At 46.0% G+C, this 25,190-nt stretch overlaps 1 protein-coding gene across 1 annotated transcript; it reads right to left on the bottom strand.

Annotated features, from left to right (window-relative positions):
- Nucleotides 1–12,301: 12,301 nt before the first annotated feature.
- Nucleotides 12,302–24,103, bottom strand: CFAP107 (cilia and flagella associated protein 107). The gene is made up of 4 exons (XM_004741442.3): nt 23,778–24,103; nt 17,179–17,292; nt 13,813–13,990; nt 12,302–12,703 (listed from the first exon to the last, which is right to left on the bottom strand). Exons 1-4 carry the CDS (start codon nt 23,889–23,891, stop codon nt 12,522–12,524), a joined length of 588 nt encoding a protein of 195 aa, XP_004741499.1. The 5' UTR covers nt 23,892–24,103; the 3' UTR covers nt 12,302–12,521.
- Nucleotides 24,104–25,190: the final 1,087 nt, after the last annotated feature.

Genomic DNA, 25,190 nt, shown 5'->3' with positions numbered 1-25,190 from the left:
TGGGACCCACTGCATCCTGGAGGCATGATTGCTTCTAGGCAGGTCTATGTACCCACACAGGGTCCCCTCCAATGGACGCAGCTTCCCACAGAGAGTCACTGGTATCCTCCATCTTCCTCACCTGGGGACTGCAGACCCCAACCTCCTCCTGGCTAATTCTCTTTCTAATTCTCCTTGAATCACTCAACAAACACTTGTCCCTGGGTGACTTCTCCCATGGTGACACAGTGCCCAGTGAGACGGACAGTGTCCTGCTCACAGGCTGTCACAAGACCACTGTTGTAAATTGGCAGGTTGTAACTGGTTCTCTGAAAAGAACACAGAGGCTGAGATAGAAAACTACAAAGGAGGGGGTGGTGTCTCACTTGGGTTATGGGAAAGCTCTGTTCCTGTGCTTTCTCTCACAGAACAAGCTGTGGGAATTGTGTCCAAGAAAACCAGAGACGGACAAGGGTTAGAGGGAAGGCAGATTTTATTCAGGACTGTTGCAGTAAGACCGAACAGGACTCTACTCCTAATACAACAGGGACAAAGGGAGATTAACAGCCAAGGAGTGGGGGAGGCAGGGCATGGGACGTGGGGACCAAGCTAACAGGATTCCTGCTGGAGGCAGCCCCGGGGTGGGGGGTGATCAGGTATCAGGTAGGGTGGGGGATTCTTGCTGAACCAACGTAGCAGGAGTCTTGCTAAGACTGAATTTTACAAGGAAGTGCACAGATGAGCCAAGGAGAAGGTTCTGGAGCCTGGCTAAGTGTTGGTCAAGCAAAGAGTGTTTGTCGGTAGAAGGGATCATGCTGAGTCACTAGGCAGACTGCAGATGTTGTCAAGGTGGTGGCCAACTGGAAAAGAGAAACAAAGACGCTGAGTCCGGGCGGGGGCATCGGCAGACCACGTGGGACTGGGAACAAAGAGAGGCTCCGTGGAAAGGTTTCCATGGTCTGATTAATGCTTTCAAGCTCACCAGGAAGGATGTGTGGAGAGTCAAGCTGTAGGGGAGCACACTGGTCTGAGCACAGACCAATCAAGCCGCTGCAGAGAGACTCAGAGGTAGACACGTGTGGACACCATAGCGATGGACTTCTATCCTTTAAATGGGTGAATTGTGTGGTGTGTAAATTATATCCCAATACAGCTGCCATTTTTTTAAAATGCCATGCTTCACAGTAAATTTTTTTTTTCTGAGTTTTGGAAGACATGACTGCTTTCGATAAAAATGTGGCATTTATATTTCATGGGTGATAGGTTGGGTACCGTGTATGTAATGGCATCAATAAACACGTTCTTAACATTTTTCCATTTTGATTAATACGGTCCATATTAATAGACATAATCCCCCTAAACAAAAGCTCTTTGGGATCTTTGATATATTTTAAGGATCTAAAAGAGTCTTGAGACTCAAACTTTGGGAACGGCTGATCTAGGGACAAAGTTTACCCAAAAGGAAAGCAGTGGTTTCGTGATGGAGTTTCGTGATGATTTTTTTCTCCTTGTATTGTTGGTTAGTCCTGGCCACGCCCTCCAAGCACAGTCAGTGCGACCTGACAGGGAGGGGTCCGTCCCCACACCAGGTCACCCTCTCGCTGCCACTTCTCACTTGGCTTAGTTTAGACAGCTAAATGGCTCCTAAGTGCAAATACTTGCTTTCATCTCTTCCATTGTAAAATGCTATCCCTTTTACTTCTCTTTTCTGTCTTGTTTTGGGCATAATTTCTCAGAATAATTGTCATATGAATCGTGAGGTCAGGAACACACAGTGCCTTACAGTGCCTTGTCTAAATGGAGTGTGGGGGAAATACAGAGTGCGAGGCAAGCAGGCAGATGACGTGGGGCCTGGGGGGCAGGGGTAGGTCTCTCTAGAGCCTCGTGGTGGTGGGACCCGAGGAGCTGGGTTCCATGCCCTGGTCCCCCCACACCCCAGACCCACAGGGCCAGGCACCTGGACTGGTCACCTGTGCAGTTTTTTTTTTTTTCTCCTTACAATGGCCTGTGCTTGGAAGAGGCACTACCAGACAATCAAGTCAGCAAAAGTCACAGGGACTTTGAAAAGTAAAGGCTGCCCCCTGATCTTCCAAGTGGAAAGCCAAGGTCCATGTCCGCATATAGCTGGCGTTTCCACAGAGATCTCGTGCTGGGTCTCGGCCGGTGGGAGAGCCATTCTGGAGGGAGGGAGGTGACTCAGAGCCCACATTCCCAGGAAGTTCCTTGAGAGCTGACCCGGACACAGCCCAGTGCTCTCTCCTGCACAGACCTGGGCACTGGCCTGATGAGAGGCCTCAGAGGCGAGCTTTCCACCCATCCGGATGCCACCTGCTCTCCTGTTCCAGCCCCATTTCCAAAACCCAGTGAGTAGGCACCATCCCAGCCAAGACTGTTAGACACTCCTATTTCCCACTAACACTCTGGGTCTTCTAAGCCTTTGTTCTTCCAAAATCTTTTCCAAACCTTAAGTGCCAGGTCCTTGCTCACCTACCTCCTCCCTCGTCTCTCTGTCCAGACGGTCAGTTAGCTGTGGTCGAGGGTCCCCTGCAAGGCGCAATGGTCTCACCTTGAACTACTGGGAAGCACAGGGAGAGGCTAGGAAGGCAGAACATAACCTCGAGGGCAGAGGCTGGCTAGGGGATCACTGGAAGTTTGTAAGTAGGGGTGTGAGATGACCTGATGCATGTTTTCCTGGTAGCCTCCCCTCACCGCTGCTGGACTATGTTCCACGGTGGAGTAAACAGAGAAGCAGAGACACCAGCCAGGAAGCTCTGAGCTCTGGATGGGGGATCCTGGCTTGCACTTGAGCAGCTGCCGGGACGGCTTTGCGCATGCCCTGGAGGTGAAATCAGCAGGATTTGCTTAGTGCAAGAGACCCTCCAGAGCTTGGTGCAAATGACCTTCTTTGCTTAGTGCAAGAGACTCTCCAGAGCTTGGTGCAAATGATCCTCTTTGCTTAATGCAAGAGACCCTCTAGAGCTTGGTCTTGACTTTCTGAGATTGAGAGGAAGGGGAAGGAACATCTATCTAATGAAAAGTAAGAAGTCTGCTGGGCCATGTTAGATCGCAGACGATTACATCATTGGATGAAAATAAAATCAAGTACAGAACAGCAGAAGCCATAGAATTCTGTTCATATTATACTCATTCAACAGCGATTTGCAAGGGACTCCCACTGATTTTGTTATTTTATACCTGGTGGACGAGGGTTGGAGGGGCGAGGGGATTCCAGCCCCAGCATGTTCCGAGCCAAGGCCCCTAACCAGGGTTAGTTTCAGGTCTGGAAGAACAACTAGGTAACCACAGTTCCCCCCCACCCCAGTCTCTCCAGAGACCTCAGAGACGTCCTGTTCGTCAGCTGGCTGGAATTGGGACCTGGAAGGGAGCCCCACAGGCTGGGAAGCCAACAAGGGTGTGCCTTCAGATTCATGCCTGGATCCTCTGCCCCCACCGTGGGAGCACCCGAATACATAAGACAGCTAGTAACGAACATAAAGGCATTAATCAAAAATAATACAGTAGGGCGCCTAGGTGGCTCAGTGGGTTAAGCCGCTGCCTTCGGCTCAGGTCATGATCTCAGGGTCCTGGGATCGAGTCCCGCATCGGGCTCTCTGCTCAGCAGGGAGCCTGCTTCCTCCTCTCTCTCTCTGCCTACCTCTTTGCCTACTTGTGATCTCTCTCTCTGTCAAATAAATCAATAAAATCTTAAAAAAAATAATACAGTAATAGTAGAGGACATTAACATTACTTACAGCAATGGACAGATCATCGAAAAGGAAATCAGCAAGGAAACACTGGCTTTGAATGACACACTGGACTAGACAGGTCTAACAGATATATTCAGAATAACCCATCCTTAAACATCAGATACACAACTTTTCAGGTGATCCTGAAACATTCTCCAAAATAGATCAGATATTAGGCCCCAAAGAGGCCTCAGTAAACACAAAAAGACGGAAGTCATACCATGCCCCTTTTCTGACCATAATACTATGATGAAGCTGGAAGTCAACCGCAAGAAAAAAAATCTGGAAAGACCACAGTTACTTGGAGGTTAAGCAACGTTCTGCTAAACGATGAATGGCTCAACCAGGAAATAAATGAAGAAATTAGAGAAGTACATGGAAACAGATGAAAACACAACACTCCAAAACCTTTGGGATACAGCAAAGATGGTCCTAAGAGGGAAGCATATAGCAACATAGGGCTACCTCAAGAAGCAAGAAAAAGTGGTGCCTGGGTGGCTCAGTGGGTTAAGCCTCTGCCTTCGGCTCAAGGTCATGATCTCAGTGTCGTGGGATCAAGCCCCGCATCAGGCTCTCTGCTCAGTGGGGAGCCTGCTTCCCCCACTGCCACCTGCTTGTGACCTCTCTTTCTGTCAAATAAATAAAATCTTTAAAAAAAAAAAGAAGAAGAAGAAGAAGAAGAAGAAGAAGCAAGAAAAATCTGGAGTGTCTGGGCGGCTTAGTTGGTTGAGCATCTGCCTTCGGCTCAAGTCATGATCCCAGGGTCTTGGGACCAAGCCTCACATTCAAGTTCTCCGCTCAGCAGGGGAGTCTGCTTCTCCCTCTGACCCTCCCCCATCTCATGCTCTCTCTTTCTCTCTCAAGTAAATAAATAAAGTCTTAACAAAAAAAGAAGGAAGAAAAATCTTAAACAGCCAAGTCTTGCATCCTTAGGTGTTAGAAAAAAACACAACAAAAGAAACCAAAAACCATCAGAAGAAGGGAAGTAATAAAGATTAGAGTAGAAATAAATGATACAGAAACTAAAAAAACCAATAGAACACAATAATGAGAACAGAAGCTGGTTCTTTGAAAAAATTAATAAAATCGACAAACCCCTAGCCGGACTTAACAAAAAGAAAAGAGAAAGGACCAAAATAAAATCACAAACGAGAGAGGAGAAATAAAAATAAACACCACAAAAATACAAATAATTATAGGAGAATATTATGAAAAACTGTAAGCTAACACATGGGACAACCGAAAGAAATGGATAAATTCCCAGAAACATGTGACCTACCAAACCTGAAACATGAATTACCGGCAAAAAAATTGCATCAGTCATCAAAACATTCCCAACAAACAAGTGTTCAGGGCCAGATAGCTTCACAGGAAAATTCTACCAAACATTTAAAGAAGAGTTAATACCTATTCTTCTCAAACTATTCCCCCAAAATAGGAAAGGATGGAAAACTTCAATATTCATTCTATGAGACCAGCATTACCCTAATACCAAAACCAGATAAAGACACCACAAAAGGGAGAATTACAGGCCAATGTCTCTGATGAACATGGAGGCAAAAATCCTCAACAAAATACTAGCAACCAAATCCAACAATGTATTTTTAAAAAGTCATTCACCATGATCAAGTTGGACTTATTCCTAGGATGCAAGTGAGGTTAAATATTTGCAAATTAATCAGTGTGATACATCACATCAATAAAAGAAAGGATAAAAAAAACCGTATATATGATCATTTCAATAGATGCAGAAAAAACAATTGACAAAGTACAACATCCATTCATGATAAGAACCCTCAACAAAGTAGATTCAGAAGGAACATATCTCAGTGTAATAAAAGTCATATAGGAAAACCCACAGCTAAAATCATCCTCAATGGGGAAAAACTGAGAGCTTCCCACTCTACGGTCAGAAGTAAGACACCACTCTCACCACTTTTATTCAACATAGCGCTGGAGTCCTAGCCACAGCAATCAGACAACAAAAAGAAATAAATGCATCCAACGTGGTAGGAAGAAGTAAAGCTTTTGCGATTTATATAGGACGTGAAAAACCAAAAGGCTATATAGTCTACAAAGAAAACTCCGAAGACTCCACCAAAAATCTGCTAGAACTGATGAGTGAATTCAGTAAAGTTGCAGGAGCAAAAAAGCAATCTACAGAAATCTGTTGTATCTTTATACGCTAATAATGGAGCAACAGGAAGAGAAATTAAAGCATCAATCCCATCTGTAATTGCAGCAAAAATAATAAAATACCTAGGAATAACCCTAACAAAGAAGGTGAAAGGCATGTACTCTAAAAACCATAAAATACTGGTGAAAGAAGTTGAAGACAACACAGTATGGAGGTTCCTCAAAAACTTAAAAATAGAACCACCCTATGACCTACTCATTGTACTACTGGGTGTTTAAGCAAAGAATACAAAAACACTAATGCAAAGGGGTTCGTGTACATCTATGTTTATAGCAGTGTTATGTACAAGAGCCAAATTATGGAAGCAACCCAAATGTCCCTCGATTGATGAATGGATAAAGATGTGGTGTATATACATTCCAATAGTGGAACATTATTCAGCCATTTAAAGGAATGAAATCTTGCCATTTACAATGACAGGGATGGAGCTAGAGAGTATTACGCTAAGTGAAATAGGACAGAGAAAGATAAATACCGTATGATTTCACTCAGATGTGGAATTTAAGAAACAAAACAAACAAGCAAAGGGAAAAAAGAGAGAGAGGGGAAACCAAGAAACAGACTCTGAACTATAGAGAACAAACTGATGGTTACCAGAGGGGAGGTGGGTTGGGGGCGGGGGGAGTGGGATGGGGATTAAGGAGGGCACTTTTCGTGATGAGCACCAGGTGATTAAAATAAAAACTTTAACAAAAATTCATGCCTGAATTCTCTAAGCATCAGTACACCCAGGCTCACCACCAGCTGTCAGATGTTTTCCAAGAACAATCAAAAAATCTGGTTTTGAATTGTTTTCACATCTGAGGTTAGAACCAATCTCAGAGACCCTGAATTTGAAACCACAGCTGCCTGTATGTTGGTGTCAAATCGGCCAGCAGGAGGCAGGCTTGTGCCCAACCAGCGGGACAGCACCGGGGTTGCACGGGGGGGCTTGGCTCCTGAAGTGCCTGGTTCCAAGGTAAAAAGTATCCTGTCTCAGTGGAGGCAATGGCTGGCACAGGAGTAGACTCTGCCTCAGGTCTCAACTGTCCTCCATGGCCTTGGCTGTTTTCTTGACTTTATTTTATTTTATTTTATTTTATATTTTATTTTTTCAGTGTTCCAACATTCATTGTTTATGACCCACACCCAGTGCTCCATGCAATACGTGCCCTCCTGAATACCCACCACCAAGCTCACCCAACCCCCCAGCCCCTGCCCTCCAAAACCCTCAGTTTGTCTCTCAGAGTCCACAGTCTCTCATGGTTCATCTCCCCCTCCGATTTCCCCCAACTCGCTTCTCTCCTTCTCCCAATGTCCTCCATGTTATTCCTTATGCTCCACAAGTAAGTGAAACCGTATGATAATTGACTGTCTCTGCTTGACTTATTTCACTCAGCATAATCTCCTCCAGTCCCGTCTATGTTGATACAAAAGTTGGGTATTAACCCTTTCTGATGGAAGCATAATACTCCATTGTGTATATGGACCACATCTTCCTTATCCATTCGTCCATTGAAGGGCATATTGGTGCTTTCCACAGTATGGCAACTGATCATTGCTGTTATGAACACTGGGGTACAGATGGCCCTTCTTTTCACTGTATCTGTATCTTTGGGGGGTAAATACCCAGTAGTGCTAGGGATAAAGAGAACATTCCTCAACTTCATAAGATCTATCTATGAAAAACCCACAGCGAATATCATTCTCAAAGGGGAAAAACTGACAGCCTTCCCTTTGAGATCAGGAACACGACAAGGATGCCCACTTTCACCACTGTTGTTTGACATAGTACTAGAAGTCCTAGCAACAGCAATCAGACAACAAAAAGAAATAAAATGTATTCAGACTGGCAAGGAAGAAGTCAACTTTCTCTCTTCTCTTTATATGGAAAACCCAAAACACTCCATCCCCAAAACTACTAGAACTCATACAACAATTCAGTAATGTGGCAGGATACAAAATCAATGCACAGAAATCAGTTGCTTTCTTATACACTCACAGTGAAAATACAGAAAGGGAAATTAGAGAATTGATTCCATTTACTATAGCATCAAGAACCATAAGATACCTGGGAATAAATCTAACCAAAGGGGTAAAGGATCTGTACTCAAGGAAATACAGAACACTCATGAAAGAAACTGAAGAAGACACAAAAAGATGGAAGACCATTCCATGCTCTTGGATTGGAAGAATAAAAATTGTTAAGATGTCTATACTGCCTAGAGCAATCTATACTTTCAATGTCATCCCATTCAAAACTTCACCGGCATTTTTCAAAGAGCTGGAACAAACAATCCTAAAATGTATATGGAATCAGAAGAGACCCTGAATTGCTAAGAAAATGTTGAAAAAGAAAAACAAAACTGGGGGCATCCCGTTGCCTGATTTCAAGCTTTACTACAAAGCTGCGATCACCAAGACAGCACGGCACTGGCACAAAAACAGACACATACACCAGGGGAACAGAGTAGAAAAGCCAGACATGGGCCCTCAACTCTATGGTCAACTAATCTTCAACAAAGCAGGACAAAATATACAGTGGAAAAAAGACAGTCTCTTCAATAAATGGTGCTGGGAAAATTTGTCCATTGTTTTTGTTGAGCAATAGTTGCCACCATTTAGGGAGGATTTATTATGTACCAAGCTCTGGGCTCAGTATTTCTCTCTGCATTAGAGATAGTTATGGTACCCATTGCTAGAGGAAGAGGGATTCAGAGAGGGGCCGTAACTTCTTCAAGGTCACACAGCCTGTCCCCAGTGAAACTGGCATTCTAAGGCACCGCAGTCGGTGCTCTGGAAATTTTCACTGTGTTGTTCCAGCATCTGGCAACGCATTACTCACTTCATACTTTGTAATACATCCCAGAGACATAGGCTCCCACTGTTGCTGGGAAGCCTTAGAGAAAGTCCGGTCCAGGTGTTTGCTATACTGTTTCACAGCAGAATCTGGTATTCCAAAGAGATCACACAAATAAAATAAGAGGGCAGCCTCCTGGAGTGGTTCCCAAGGTATGTTCCCCAGACCAGCAGCAACAGCATCACTTGAGAACTTTCCAGGAATGTGACTTCTCGGCCCCACCCCACACCCCACTTGTCCACAAACTCAAAGGGCAAGAACCCCACCCCTGCCCAGCCACGCTGATGCTGCTCAGGCTTGAGAAGCGAGTTGAAGCAGGGGTGTGGAGAAGAGACCCTCACTCTCCTTTTCACTCCTTCGAAAAAGACAGGGCGCTCCTCCCCCGCCTGGTTTCACTGGGGCCACTGCTGTGGGTTGCGCGGTCTGATTCATTCATCTTCATCTGGTTACAGTGTTTCAATCTGATTTTCAATTTTTTAATAATCTGATGCCAGTACTTCAGGCCACGGTAGTGTTTATTCTATCTATCTATCTATCTATCTATCTATCTATCTATCTATCTGGGGAGAGGGTTTGGGAAGAGAGAGAATCTCAAGTAGACTCCATGCTGAGCGCAGAGCCGGACACGGGGCTCGATCCCACAACTCTGAGATCATGACCTAAGCCAAAATCAAGAGTCAGATGCTTAACGAACTGAGCCACACAGGTGCCCCTAGAGCTACTTTTTAATCTGTGTGTGTGGAAGGCCAAGGAGTGCTGACCCGTGCACGCAGCCACAGTCCTGGGGCTCATTGCCCCACCGCATGGCCCCTCCACCTTCCCAGTCACCTGGAAAGGACTAGATACGTCTCAGTGGTTACACGATAGAACACACTCGCTCAGTGCACTGGACTCCTGCCTTGCATACAGGCTCCAGATGAATCACACACCCCCTCTCCTTCAGCCAGTGTCCGCAACCTCATCCCCCGAAACTCTGAATATGTTAGACTATATTCCAAAAGAATTTTGCAGACATGACTGAGGATATGAGATGGGGGGATTATCCTGGATGATCCAGCATCCCATTTGATGACAAGGGTCCTCCCAGGACGGGGAGAGAAAGAGAAAATGCTACACTGCTTGCTGGTCTGCAAAGAGCGAGGGGGCATGAGTCAGGGAGTGTAGGTATCCCCTCGAAGCAGGAAAAGGCAAGGAACCCCTTCACCCCTAGAGCCTCCTGAAGAACCCACTGTGGACTTTGCACCCCCGGAACTGTAGGAGAATAAGCTTGTGTTCCTTTCAGCCACTAAGTTTGTGGTATTTGTTACAGCAGCAGTAAGAAGCCCATACACTATCTTTGAGGCTTTTAACAAACCTCCTAAGTTCCTTCCCAACACGGAGCCTCATACATGCTGTTCCTGCGACCTAAGCCACTCTCTCCACCCTCCCCACCTGCCCTTTCACCTGGTTAGTCCCCCCCTCCCCCCACCCCATTCTGGCCTCTGTCTAAATACCCCTTCTTTCAGGAAGGCTTCCCTGCTAGATCATGTCTCCGTTCCCCTATTATTGCTTTCAGTACCCCCGCACTGATCTCCCTCATGATGCACTGGCCACCTAGATCCCGAATTCTGTAAACTGGTCCCCAACATCACTCTGTCCTGTCCTGTCCTGTCCTGTATTTGTTTAGATCCCTGTCCTCTACCTGATGGAAGCCTCTGTGATGTCAGTGCCCTGTTCGATTGTGCCTCAAAGGATGTTTATGGGATCGCTGAGCAGCCGCCGGAGGAGCGAGGAGGGCCAGCGGGGTGCCAGTCCCCCGCTACCACTTGGATCCCCTTTTCTCTTCCTCCCCACCACTCTTCCTGCAAACATGACTCAGCGCCTCGTGGGTGCCCAGCTCGAACTTCAGGGAAATTGGAGTGTGGTAGGGAAGACAGGGTCAGTGAACAGACTTTTGGAAGAATGAGCGATGGCTCTAGAGTGTGCAGAGGTTGACCTAGAGGAGGCCTGGAGTCAGCAGGTGTCCTTGAAAGGGACGGCCCAAAGCCAGTCTTCCTCTGCTTTGAGTCACATTATTTCTGGACCAGAATCACAGCCAACTACGCACATGTGTCCCTGAGCCAAGCGCACAGCAGACTGATGCAATCAGCTGGTCTCAAGGCTTTCATTTCTTTGAAAAGACAGTTTCGCACAAGAGCTAAGCATGCCTGCTCTGTGACCAGCCCACCTAGGTTCAAATCCCAGCTCTAGGATTCATTCCCTGTGCAATCTTGGTCCTGCTGGTTAATCTTCATTGTGTCTGCACTTTATTCCCGTTTCTGTAAATAGAAATGACATTTATAATTCCTGCCTGGGGGTACCTACCATGGAGGGTGGTAAAGACAGTCAATGAGATAATCTCATTTACACCTGGATCCTGGCTTTTGTTGAACTGCCTGTTTAACCCAAAATAAATATTAGATCAGGTTTCCCCTTCCTTCCCCCCCTACCTTGATCATTTGCTAGAGCAGGTGCCAAAAACGTCAAGGAAAAGATCCATGGAAAAATACTTCTAGTCATTTCTTTTTCTCCAAAGCAGAAAAAACACCCATTGGTAGTGGTAGATGTGAGATGGGCTGGCAGGGCGTCAGAATTGTACTATTTCCCTGCCCTGGTGGACAGCCACGTTCTAAAGGATGGAGCTACAGAGGGTGACCTCCTTTCCGACGCTAGCAGGAGGATTGCGGCTTGGGGGAGGGCAGGGCTCACTTGTCTCTGACTTGGAAGTGGGAGTGGCTGAGTTCTGGGAAGAATAAGGGTCTTTGGGCATCCAGATGGGTTGGGGTCTGGACAGAGGTCCACCTTGGGGCAGTGGTGTAGGGAAGCAGCTAGATGGGACCCAGAGTGGGGAACAGGACTGGGTCATGGTGAGTGGGGGACAGCGTGGGTTCAGAGAGGAGCCCTAGAAGAGACAATGGCTCATTCGTTCGTCCAGCCAAGGATAATACACCTAGCGTCTCCCCTCCAGTAATGAACGCAGCCAGGCAGGGTGGAGGCAGAAGGCAGAGAAGCCCATTCTGGGAAGACACGGGCCATCGTGCTTCTCCAGAGGTTGGACGCCATTGTCAGGTGGCAGAACGTGCCTCGGGGGACTCCATCCTGGGCAACGACGATCGCACCCAGTCCCTGAGCCAGGACACAGCCCCGGATCTTCTGTCCGGGGGTCCATCCTCCTTCTGAAACACTTGCTGAAAAATTCCCCATCCTCAAACCCGGAAAAGGATTTGAGAGCTCGGAGGTGGGAGGGAGATGCTGTGTGTCTCGCTTCCTCTGAGCCCTGGGTTCAGCACGCCCCTGCTGGACCCCTCCCCGAAGGCCAGCTCCTGCGGGGTGCCCTCCCATAACCACATTATACTACTCCGTGGGGTTCTGCAGTGGTCTCATGTTCAGATCCCCTTCTGTATGGACCAGACCCTCCTTCCTGGAACATGTTACCTCTCTGGGCCTCAGTTTCCCCTCATGAGAGATGAGGGAGAGGGTCTTTTGCTCCTCCGAAGGATTCTTCATATATATGGCACTCCATTGTGTCAAAGAGCTTTAATTGTGAGATGGAAAAGAAAGGAACCTGAGGGTTTGGAGGAGGGGAGGGATCCGTGAAACACAGACCATGAGTCTAGGGGACCCTTGGCGGGGCCAGATCGAAAACTCGGAGTGTGTCTGCCGCCGCCTGCTGCCTGACAGGTCCAACTGCACAGCGGGTCTCCGGTGGGCTCTGCTCACATTGCCCGTGGAGTGGCCGCTCTCAGAAGCGCGGGACAGGGTGCAGACGAGGGGGAGGGACAGGGATGGCGTGCTCGCGCCGGGACAAAGCATGCCGTGGTGGTCTGGGGTAGGACGAGGTGTAAATGCTCTCTCTCGGGGCAGCCTGGGGTGCCAGCCATCTCCACTGCAGCTGCTCATAGAGTCCGTAGTTCGTAGGGGGAGCTGCAAGAGAAAGCTGCGTCTGGGTGAACGGGCCATGGACCGGCCAGGGGGAATGTGTGGTATGAGGCCCTGGAGGCTTTTCGGGGCTGCAGAGCTCCGGAGGGAAGAAGGGCTTGCAGGAGTGTTGGCTCAGGGTGGGGCTCACTGTCAGCATACTCAGGAGGAACAGGAGCTGGTACGTAGGCCTTGGAAAACGCAGCCCCACGAGTGGTGGACGGTGAACCTGCCAGCTCCTGGGGGACTGTCCTACCCTAGCAGGGAAGGAAGCAGTACAGTCTTGTGAGACTCATCCCAGGGAGAAACCCTTGCAGAAGTCATGAGGAGTGACAGGCACCTCACCATCGGACCTAGGTCCCTTGGCATCGAAGTGTAGGAGTACAAAAAGTTGCATGCAAAGAATGAGGGTAGCCTGAAATGTCCATCAGGTCAAGGCGCTCTCTTACAAAATGCCCTCAAAGTTCTCTTGCTTTTGGAAGGACAAAACCCACACTCCTTGTGGTGGCCTGGGAGCCCTGAAGCGGTCTTCCTGCTGTGGAGTGTCTCCACTCACTATTTCCTCTTCTGGGATTCTCTCCCCCCGAAATTCCTATCAACTCAACTCTCTCTTCCAGAAAGACCATCCCTTCTCCTTCCACCCAAAGGAGAGTCACAGGTAACTGCCTCACTTTGTGGCCCTTACTGGGTACCTTCCCCTCGTGACACATACCCCAGTCCAGAATGATCTTTTTTGCCAGACTTTAAAGTCATCCATGAACAGTGTCCGATCCCGGACCATCTGGGATGACACTCCCCAGGGGCAGGGATTTCTCCCCATCTGTCACTCCTGTGTCCCCCAGGTGCTAAGTCAGGGCAGGGCACCGGGGACCTGGTCGTCACTGTCTATGCAAAGATGATGGATCTGAGTTCAGTGTTCTTACTCCTGCCACCCGTGCTCCCGGTAAACCGAGGCCACCGCGGTGCGCAAGGGAGGGCGCCAACCCACAGCCAGCATCACCTCCGTGGCAAGAAGCAGCCCTGAGGGTCAATAGGGTTCGCCCCCTCTCGTGTCATTCTAACCCTCTCTGGGTGAGTCTTTCGGCACGGGGCGGAATCCCAAATTAGACGAATACCAAGAAGGGGGAAGTCTGATTTCTCTGGGAGCCACAGCAGCTTGTGTCCACTCCAGGAGCGACGTGGGGGCAGGCCCGGGTTGTAACTGTGCCGGTTGTAGTGGTCGTCGTAGGTGCTGATCAGATGGCGGTGGGGGGGCTCCTGGTGGTGCGTGATCAGGTGTTTGTTCGGGAGGCCCTGGAGGGACAGACACGGCGGGGGGGGGGGGGGTGGTCGGGTATGTTAACGGATCGGAGCAAGGCAGACGCTGCTGCAAGGGAGGTGTGCGGCACTGGTGGCAAGTGCTGCTGCCTGAGCCCTGGGGGCTGCCACCTCTGAGGACCCCCCCTGTGTATGTCCACTCAATTCATCCCGAGAATGGGCTATGGGGACACATTAAAATGAAAGGCAGGACACCGAGCCAAATAGGAAGCTGCAGAGCCCTCTCACAGCTGCCCCTGTGATCTGAAATTACATCCTCCGATGTGTCTCTAGGCTCCCCTATCCAAGCGCCTATTTCCATGGGCAGGGAAAGACGTTGAATACCAGGCCTGACATACGCACCTTCTATTTCAATCAGTTACTATGGGAAGAGTCAGAGAACGCCCCATAAATTGCCTTCTCCCGCTGAGGATTTACGGCTCCCTCAGCTGGAAACGCGGGGAGGGATTTCTTTGGTGGGAGTTATTTACAAGGAAAAGAAAGCCATGTCCTCCTGATTCTGAGACCTTTGCCTGCATCAGTGCCTTTCCCCAGAAAATCCTCTCGGCCCTGGAAGGAGATCTTGGGGGGACTGGACTGATTTACAGGGGAGGATAATGTGGCTTTCCATGCCTGTCCTCTTGTCTGGAGCAGTCAGGGAGATCTGTGTCTGCTCTGGTCTGGAAATGCCGGCTGCACGTAATAAATAAGTCAGATCACAATGCTGCAGGGAGACGGGGGACGGGCACAGACACAGGGGATCCCAAGGGCTGCCTCACCAGGTGACCGGAGTACATTTCCAATGCCAGGGAAAGCAAGTTGGAGGGGTTCCAGGAAAGCAATGAGGATGTATCACAGCAGGGAAAGGAGAAAGAGATTTTCTTGCTGTTCTTCTTGGTTTGGGGCATGGCCCAACTGTCTTGATGACACACCTGGGATCTTTGTTTTGATCAGGGATGGTCAGGTGACAGAGAGACAAGTACCTCGGAAAGAAATTATTTGGAAAGTTCATTACTTTCTTCCCGAGAGGAGGCGGCACCACCACCCAGGATCACGTAGGGTGCCCCAGGGTCACAGAAGGAGAGAGCATGGCCCAGGACCTCCAGGTAGTTTCTAAGGGAAGGAACAGGTGAGGCAGGTTTAGCAAGTTTGAGAAGTTTAGGGATGCAGAGTTCAAATGATCTCAGCCGGCTTTGGGCTAAAGAAGTGCTTCCGGTTATTGGAGTCTGGCCCTGGAGTGATTTAAGGCAAAGGGATATCGGCTTGGCATGGGAGCATTATGTCAAAGAGACGGTTCGAGTATGGGATCTGGGTTGGTTGGTTTGTATCCTAAAGGCGTGCTTGCAGGCAAGCTGCTTACTGTCCTAAGGAACTAGCCTGTCCTGGGAGGGCAGTCTGTCCAGGGTTAGCACAGCCCTTAAAATGTCAAACCATCTAAAACACAGAACATAAAAATTGTGATTAATAGACCTGCCTAGTGGAAAAGCACAGGAAGGGGGACCTCCATGGCGGAGGCTAACCCCATCAATCCACACATAGTTGATTGAAAGAGCAGATGCGCCTTTGCCTGAGGAGGAAGCAGAGTGATGTGGGGATGGGAGCTGGCTGTCCGCGGAGAAAGAGCAGGATGAAGCCCGGGAAGAGCCGATGGGCTGAAACAGCTGTGCAGCGGCCGAGCTCTGTCCTAGGTCCACGCCCACAAGCAGGAGATCTGAACAGAGTCCTTGGAGATATGTTATCTGATTGCTTGGGTCTATTCTGTGTGTATGTTGGCAGGGGGCTTCTTAATTTTAATCAGATTATATAAAGACTTATTTATTTATTATTTTTGAGGGTGAGAGAGCAGGGGAGAGGCAGAGGAAGAGAGAGGATTCCCAAGCAGACGCTCCGCCAACCACGGAAAGCCCAGTGCAGGGTTCGCTCTCATGGCCTTGAGATCAGGATCTGAGCCAAAAATCAAGAGTCCGATGCTTAAGCGACTGAGCCACCCAGGTGCCACTTAAACAGATTCCAAAGAAGTGCGTGTGTGTGGTTATCTCCTCATCAGGGTTCGTCATGAGTCCAAAAGTCTTTAAGAGAGGGCACGGATGTGTATCAAGAACTAGGCTAAGTACCTCTCCTATATGGATGACTGGGGAAAAGGAGCCCCAGATCACAGGTTCTTACTTCGACTTGCTTCTATGAGCACGCACTTGGGTCTTCGGCGCACACTCATGGTAAAGATCAGCAGCCCCAGAGCCCCAGCACGGTCTGCGGATGCCAGCGTGCTCCGGGGATATCAGCGCAACCCAGGCACGCCAGGACGGAGCTGAGAACGTGGTGCTGTTTATACGGACGTGACCCCAAACGCAGGCAACAGAGAGTCCACTCTGGCAGACAGTGAAGAGGGACTCGAGGATACTTCTTGCTTGATTTGCAGATCAGCCATCTGCTTAGTCCCTTACCAACCAGCTATGCTATTTCCGACAAGACCTTCACCACACCCCGGGCACCTTTTATCTGAAAATGAGGGTGCTGAGCTGAACAATCTCTCGGGTCCCTTCCAGCTCCAAATGCTCCCGTGCTGGCCATGCCCACCCCTCACTCCATGCCCCCGCCCTGAGCTTAGGCAGGTATGGGGTTGGGAGGTGGGGTCAGAGTAGGGGACATGCCCTGAGGTCATAGTGCCCTGGTTCCTTCTCCAGGGAACTGCAGCACAAGGGCACGCACCAGCACTCAATGAGCGAGAGAGGGCAGAATGACCCCTGACTTTTTATACAAAAGAACAGAAAGCTGGGGGATAGATGATTAAAAATCCTGTCATCCAAGCATCCCCGCTACTCGCTTTTGGAGGACCCTATGTGATTTCTCATGACGTGCCCCTAAACTCAGTATTTACCTTGTTCGTTGGTTTGTTTGTTTCCCACACCCTTTACCTACACCTGTTAGGAAAGTGTGGAGGAACTGGGAAACGATCCAGAAGAGCGCTGGGATACAGGGCAGGGAGAATGCTACCAGCTGGAGACTTGGCGGGTTGTAAATAAAGGTGGATGCCATCTGCAGGCCCCGAGGTTGGGGAAGGAGCTCAAGAGATCACTCCTGTGTCCCCCGAGGGGGAATTGAGCTTCGAAGAAGCTGGCAGGTGGGGACTCCCGAGTGCTGGCGGGAGAGCCCAGCCTGAGTGTGGGGCCGCCACTCCCTCTTACCTCAATTCTCCTCTTGCCGGACCACCTGGAGATCTGGTCTGGTCTGTGGTCCGGGAAGGGGACATATTCTTTTCTGTAAATGCACTGAGGTGTTTTCTCAGTGGCTTTGGTGAACTGGAACAAGACGAAACAGTCAAGATAACATCTCTGATAGGCCTTCTCACATTCCCGCAGCATCCCCGTCCCTCCTGGGCTAGGGGAAGCTGGGCAGAGAAAGGCTAACCTTGGAGCCCAAGGCGTCCTGCGTGAGGCAGGCTTACCCTTGCCCCTTCCCTCCAGAGCTTAGAAAGGACCATGCTCAGGCACTTGGCACCCTATGCCTCAGGAAAAGTTCTTGTGTCCCGGGACCACTTCTCATGGTCTGAACCTGCTCCCTCATCTTCTCTCTCCCTGTTCTCCCCTCCTGCTGGCCTCTTTCTTCTCTTTTTCTTCTTTGTTTTTACCTCTTCCCAGATCCACTCTTCCCCCCTCCCATTATATTGTGTTTCCTGGTTCATTTTTTAAAAAATTTATTGTGGAAAAATATACATAACAAAATTTGCCTTTTTGACCATTTTTGCTTAGACAGTCCGGGAGCATTAAGTACACTCATATGGTTGTGCAACCATCAGTCATCACCTGTCCCCAGAACTTCTTCCTCTTCCCAAACTAAAACTCTGAACCGATTAAACAGCTCCCTCCCTCCCTCTGCCCCCAGCACCCACCATTCTGTTTTCTGTCTCCATGAACCAGACTCTTCTAGGTACTTCACACAAGTGGACTCATACAGTGTTTGTCTTTCAACGCCTGGCTTCTTTCACTTAGCTTGTCTTCGAGGTTCATCTACATTGTAGTATGTGTAAGAATTTTCTTCCATTTGAAGGCTGAGTAGCATTTCATTGCATACATACCCTACATTTGGCTTATCCATTCTACCTTTTGGCTACTGTGAATAACGCTGCTATGAATATGAATGTAGGAATATCTCTTTTCAAAATCCTGCTTTCAATTCTTTTGGGTATAAACCCAGAAATGGAATTGCTGGGTCATATGGCCCTTCTATGTTTAATGTTTTTAGCATTAGCATTTAGTAGTAGTTATACTGTCTACAAGCAGCTGCACTATTATGCATTCCCACTAAGCATTCCAGTTTCTCCATATTCTCACCAACACCGGCTACTTCCTTTTCTTTCTTTCTTTCTTTCTTTCTTTTTTTTTATCATGGCCTTCCTAATGGGTGTGAAGTGGTATCTTGTGATTTTGATTTGCTTTTCCCTTATGACTAGTGATGTTAGGCATCTTTTCATGTGCTTATTAGCCATCTGCATAACTTGGAGGAATATCTATTCAATTTTCCCCCCCATTTTTAATTGTGGTTTGTTGTTGAGTTGTAGGTGTTCTTTGTATATTTGGATATTAAGCCTTTATCATAGATAAGATTTGCAAACATTTTCTCTCATTCCAGGAGTTAGCCTTTCACTCTGTTGATAGTGTTCTTCGATGCATAAAAAGTCTTCAATTTTGATGAAAGTCCAATTTATCTATTTTTTCTTTTGTTATCTATGACTTCGGTGTCCTACACACAAAAATTATTGCAAACTCAATGTCATGAAGCTTTTCTCCTATGTTTTCTTCTAAGAGTTTTACATCTTACATCTAGGTTTTTTGACCCATTTTGAATTAATTTTTATATCTAGTGTAAGGTAAGGGTCCACATTCATTCTTTCACATTTAGATATGCAGTTTTTGTAGAAAAGATTGTCCTTTCACCATTGAATGATCTTGACAGTCCTTTTGAAGTCATTTGACCAGATATGTGAGGACTTACTTCTGAGTTCTTTTTCTTTAATCCCATCTGTTCATACGTCTACCTTTATGTCAGTATCCCAGTATTTGGTTACTGTAGCTTTGTAGTAATTTTTGAAATCAGAGCATGTGAGTCCTCCAACTTTGTACTTGTTTTCTTTTCAAGATTAATTTGGCGGGGCGCCTGGGTGGCTCAGTGGGTTAAAGCCTCTGCCTTCGGCTCAGGTCATGATCCCAGGGTCCTGGGATTGAGGCCTGCATCGAGTTCTCTGCTCAGCAGGGAGCCTGCTTCCTCCTCTCTCTCTGCCTGCCTCTCTGCCTTCTTGTGATCTCTGTCTGTCAAATAAATGAATAAAATCTTAAAAAAATATATTAATTTGGCTATTCAGTTTCTTGAGATTTCAAGTGAATTTTAGGGTGGATTTTTTAATTTCTGCAAAAAAAAATCATAAAGATTACACTGATGCTGTTGCTGGTTTTAGGTAGTGTTGACATCTTAACGAGATTGTGTCTTCCAATCCATGAACATTGGCTTTCTTTCCATCTATTAACATTGTGTTTTATTTCTTTTGACAATATTTTATAGTTTTCATTATGTAAATCTTTTGCCTCTGTGGTTAAGTTTGTTCCTAAGTATTTTTGTGTGTGTGTGTGTGTTCTTATAAATAGAATTTTCTTTAGTCCCCCCTTTTTTTAAAAAAAATTTTATTTATTTATTTGACAGACAGAGATCACAAGCAGGCAGAGAGAGAGGCAGAAGCAGGTCTCCTGCCAAGCAGAGAGCCCGACACAGGGCTCAATCCCAGGACCCTGGGATCATGACCTGAGCCGAAGGCAGAGGCTTTAACCCACTGAGCCACCCAGGTGCCCCTGGTCCCCCTTTTAGAACATTCATTGTTAGTGTATAGAAATGCAACTGATTTTTGTATGTTGATTTTTGTATCTTGCTACTTTGCTGAATTCATTTATCGGTTTTGACAGAATTTTTTCTGGGTTTTTTGTTTTGTTTGTTATGCGGTCTCTAAGCTTTGGTACATAGAAGATCCTGTCACCTGCAAACAGAGATAATTTTACTTCTTCCTTTCCAATTTCTATGCATTTTACTTCTTTTTCTTGCGTAATTGCTCTGGCGTAAACTTTTAATACTATATTGAATAGAACTGGCAAAACAGACATCCTTGTCTTAGTCCTGATCTTAGAGGAGAAGTTTTTTTGGTCTTTTACCATTGGGTATGATGTTAGCTGTGGCTTTTCATATATGGCCTTTGTTATGCCATGGTAATCAAACACTAAGTAGAATTCACCAAAAACACCATCTAGTCATGGACTTGTATTTTGGAGATACGTTTGTTTCTTTCTCATTATAAATCTATTCAGATTTTCTATTTCTTCATGATCCTTTCTTCAATATACATTGTCCTTCTTTGGCTCTTATACCAATTTTTTACTTAGAGTCTATTTTTTTTTTAATGATATCGGTATACCCAACCCACTCTCTTTTGATTGCTATTTGGATGGATAACTTCTTCTGTCCTTTCCTTTTCAACCATGCATGCCCTATGCCCTTAGATCTAAAGACCGTCTCAGAGGTGGCACATAGTTGCATCTTAGGTTTTGAGTACCCCCCCCCCCATTTTGCCAATCTATGTCTTTTGATTGAAAGTTTAATTGATTTACATTTAAAATAATTACTGTCAGGGGAGGGCTTACTTTTGCCATTTTGTTATTTGTTTTCTTAGAGGATTTTTTTGGTCCCTCATTTCCTCCATTACTTCTTTTGTGTGTGTTTAGTTGATCATTTTCAGTGACGTGTCTTTATTTCCTACTCATTTCCTTTTGCATATATCCTAGAGAAATTTTCTTTGTAGTTATCATGGGTTGTGTATACCATTCTAAAGTTATAATGATCTTTTTAACAACCTATTTTAAATGGACACCAACTTGACCGAGCTCATACATAAAAACTCTGCTTCACTACAGCTCTGCCACCTCCCATTTTGTGTTACTGATGTCATAAACTTCATCTTGATACATTTTGTACCCATTAACATAGATTTATAATTATTTTTATATTTATGTATTTATAATTATTTTTATTTTAAATCCTATAAATACAGGGGAGTTACAAACTAAAATTATAATAACCGTGGTTTTCATATGTGTCCATGTGTTTCTCTTTACCAGAGGTCTTCATTTCATATGGCTTTGAGTTACTGTCTAATATTGCTCCATTTCTTGTAGGGTAGGCCTAGTGGTCAGGAACTGCTTCAGTTTTTATTTACCTGGCGATGCTTTAATTTCTCCTTCATTTTTGAAGGATGGTTTTGCTAGCTATATTATTCTCAGTGGATAAATGTTATGAATTTTTTTGTTTGTTTTGCTTTATTTTTTTAACACTTTAAATACATCACCCCATCTCTTTTTGGCCTGCAGGTTTCTGCTGAGAAGTCTACTGATAATGTTATAAATGTTACTTTGTACGTGATGTATCATTTAGATTTTGTTGCTTTTAAATTCTTTTATCTTTGACTTTTAACAGGTTGAGTATACTATGTCTTTGTGTGGGTGTTTTGGATGTTTCCTTTTGGAGTTCACTGAGATTCATGGATTTGTAGATACATGTCTTATCTTCAAATTTAGGAAGTTTTCAGCCATTGTTTCTTCAAATATTGTTTCTGCCCCTTTCCCTTCTTTCTCCCATAATGTGTATACTGGTCTGCATGATGGTGGCCCATAAGTCCCTAGACTCTGATCTCATTTCTTTACTTTTTATTTTGTCTCCTCAGACTCAAGAATTTTGAATGATTTCTCCTTAAGTTCTCTGATTCTTTCTTTGCTTTTTCAAGTCCACTTTCAGATACCTCTAATGATTTTTTTTCAATAAAGTTAATATATTTTTCTGCTTCATAATTTATGTTTGATTTTTTTGTAATTTCTATTTTTATTGATATTTATTTTGTTCAAATATTATTTTCCTGATTTCCTTTAGTTCTTTGTTCATGTTTTCTTTTAGCTCTTTATGCATATTTAAGGTGGTTGTTCTAAGGTTTTTGCCCAGTCCATTTAAGGGAAGACTGCCACTAACAGGGTGTGTTCCAGGATGAATGAAGTCTTGAGTTCTTAGGAGCTTTCTGAACATTCATCTTGCCTGAACCTGTGTATGTGTGTATGTGTGTTTGTGTGCGTTGATTTTTTTATTTGGTTTATATACACAGCTACTTTAAAATCCACACACTGGGTATGGTGCATAAACAATGAATCTTGGAACACCAAAAAAAATAATAATAAATAAATAAATAAATAAATAAATAAAAAACTAAAAATAAAATCCTGAATTTCCCAAAGAGTGTCTCCCCTGGTTCTTCTCAAGGCCTTTTATATTCTGTTGCATTGCTCCACCTGTAATCCCTGGCCTCAGACTTTCACAGGTTTGTAGTCCCCTAGCAGCTTTCACCTGCTGTAACTACCCTTGCTTTCAACAGTTTTCTTAGCCTGAAAGATGAACTATGACATGTTTTCCCTATCTGAGCTCTGAGTTAAGCAAAGCAGGGGTACCAATCCCTCAAGCAGCCTCCAGACAGATTAAAATGTTGCTCCACTCTCTCTGGGTTCAAGGGAAGGAACTAGGAACTGAGCCACTATTTCTCTTACACTCTACCCTACTGTTCTAAGGAGAAAATGAGAAAAGAGCAAGGTAAAATATGATGACATTTCCTATCATCTTGAATGTGACTTTCTAAATTGGGCATTTGCTATGGACCTTTGACTGCTTTTCAGAGATCTTCTGTAATTATTCTGGATAGGTTATAATTGTTTCTTCAGTGTTTCTTTGAGAGAGTAAGGAGCTAGATCTTCTTAGTCTGCCATGTTTTTTATATCACTCCAACTCTGCTCTCTTTATGCAATCTCTTCCAGGTGTAGGACCAGCCCATAGTATCCTTGGGTACTATCGCGCCCACAGGAGCCTAGACGGATTTCTCAGCCAGTTCTCCTTGCCCTTGAACCTTCTCTTAAACATATCTGCCCCCCAAATAAGGCCAAGTGCAATAAGAACTAACAATGGCCACAGGCCACATCTAGCCGGAGGGGTGATGAATGCAAATGTTCTCCCTGAAAACAGCCTTTTCCAGTTCTCAGACGTCACCAACAACCTTCCCCACACTAACACCAAAGCTGCTAATTGTATCTTGTTCTCTTTTCCTTGTCCACTTCCCAAGAAGACATGAGGGTATCTCCTTGTCTCTGCAGAAATTTAAGTGGCTCAGTCTTCACTGCCATCACAAATACAGATACCCAATTTCAAGTAGGCCGATTGAGGCCAAGTATTTTTGTGTTGGCCTTTAAAGTACACTGGGAAAGTAAAAACTGAAATGCACAGGCAGGGCAAGATTGTGGAACAGGTGTCAGAGAGCCCACAGCTCATCCCTGGACATCAGTGCAAGCAGTGACAAGCTTGCCTTGGCATGTACCACACTCTGGGAAGGGCCAGACCAGGGAGAGCCTGTGTTCTTCAAATCAAGGTTCAGGGGAATTAGGGACAGGGAACACCAGATACCTAGAAACACTCCACTGTAAATAATGCTGGGAGGCTTAACTATACTGACACCTCTGTTACGACATTTTCAAGATATAATAGGGATCTTGATGATGGCTTGAATGTAACTCCCCTATGAAGAGCACAGAGATCCTAAAGTCACATTCTTAAGATGTAACCACCTATGACCCTTAATTTGGAAATAATAATGACCTCGTATCGTTCCTCTGCCTGCCAGGTCTTCCCCGGAGCCCTCGGTCCAGCTTCTCCCCTTGCTTACCTTCCTCCTCTCTTCCACCCAGTTTCCAGTGAGCACTCGGGTTGAGTACTTGGTCTCGACCTTCCAGCTCGGGGTAGAGAATGACTGTGGACTTACTGCAGTCAAAAACTGCATGGTAAGTGTTCGCCCCGAGGCTTTGGACTTGACACAGTTCCAGGTCTCGGGCGTGGGGAGATGTTATGTAGTTGCTGAGTTCAGGGTATCTTTTTCATCTTCCCAGCTACCCTTCTGAGTGGGTACAGATGATGACACCCTGCCAATTTCACAAAATAAACAGGCCCGAGGGACTACTTTCAGCCTCCAGGGAGAGGTGCTGTGATCTTGGATTCCCTACTGTTGACTGTCTCCATGGTGATAGGCTCTGCAGATAAATAGTCTCCTTAAGGGGGAAGCTGATTCTTCAGGAGCCAAACCGACCCCACAGAAGCAAATCAAACCAACAATAACCACCGCAAATGCAGGGCCAGAAGGACCTTATTTTCATGTTGTCGTCCTGTGAGAGGCATCATTGTTAGGGTTATTTAACAAGGGTGAGTTGAGATGATTACATTCTAGGACTAATTCTATTACTCTAGTGCTGATGGGCTAGGCCCATGCAGAGATATTTGCATGTAGTCACTCATGTAATTCTCACAGCAGCCCTTTGAAACAGAGACCACTGTTACACCCATTTTATAGATGAGAACAGTGAAGCAGGGAGAGATTAAGTGGCTGTTTAATGTTGTCCACGTGGGAGAGCTGGGATTTGAATCCACTCTGATTTGGGCCTAGACCCCTGGGCTCCAGTTAGTGCTTGTCTGCCCCTTTGCCCAAGGGGTTTCCACAAAAAATCCTATCTTTGTGCTCAAACTGATACCATGTGGTTTTTTCAGTTGGTCTTCATTCACCCCTCCCCAATCATTTTATTGAGCAAATGCTACATCTTGAGCACTGAGCTGTGGGTGTAGTGTGCAGAATGTAACTAGACCAGGACCCCATCCCCACAGAGGGACCCCACTGAGGTCCAATGGGAAAAAGGCCATTATTTTCTTTGTTCACAAGACAAAACAAAAAAAAATTAGAAACTACCTCTCTATCAAGGGAGGGCAGATTCAATAAATTATGGCACATCCACATAATGAAATACTTTGTAGCTGTTAAAAAAAAAAAATGCTAACAGAGAAAGGTGCCTCTGCTACAGTTGACTTAAAGAAGCAGAACCCTGTAGTCTCACTTGCCACAAATGAAAACATCCAGCTTCAAGTAGGTAATTCAGAGAACGTATTTTCCAACAGCCTTTAAACAAAAGAAGAGGAACCCCAAGAAATTATTTGTTCCCTCTTGAAACTAACTATGTGACGGAGAGAAGACCTGAAGACACACCACGGGGCATGGCAAACCTCTATTTGGTAGGGACAACTGCCTGGACAGGCT

This window comes from Mustela putorius, unplaced genomic scaffold (genome assembly GCF_011764305.1).
Source record: "Mustela putorius furo isolate JIRA1106 unplaced genomic scaffold, ASM1176430v1.1 tig00003853_pilon_pilon_pilon, whole genome shotgun sequence".
Lineage (NCBI taxonomy): Eukaryota > Metazoa > Chordata > Mammalia > Carnivora > Mustelidae > Mustela > Mustela putorius.
The sequence above is the reverse complement of the archived record's forward strand: the minus strand, read 5'-3'. Positions and strand labels throughout refer to the sequence as shown.

Coding starts and splice junctions, on each gene's coding strand:
- CFAP107 (XM_004741442.3), bottom strand. CDS start 23,891: ATGCAGTTTTTGACTGCAGTAAGTCCACAGTCATTCTCTACCCCGAGC. Junction 17,293..23,777: donor GGGTGGAAGAGAGGAGGAAG/GTAAGCAAGGGG, acceptor GTCTTGTTCCAG/TTCACCAAAGCCACTGAGAA. Junction 13,991..17,178: donor CCGGCAAGAGGAGAATTGAG/GTAAGAGGGAGT, acceptor CTGTCCCTCCAG/GGCCTCCCGAACAAACACCT.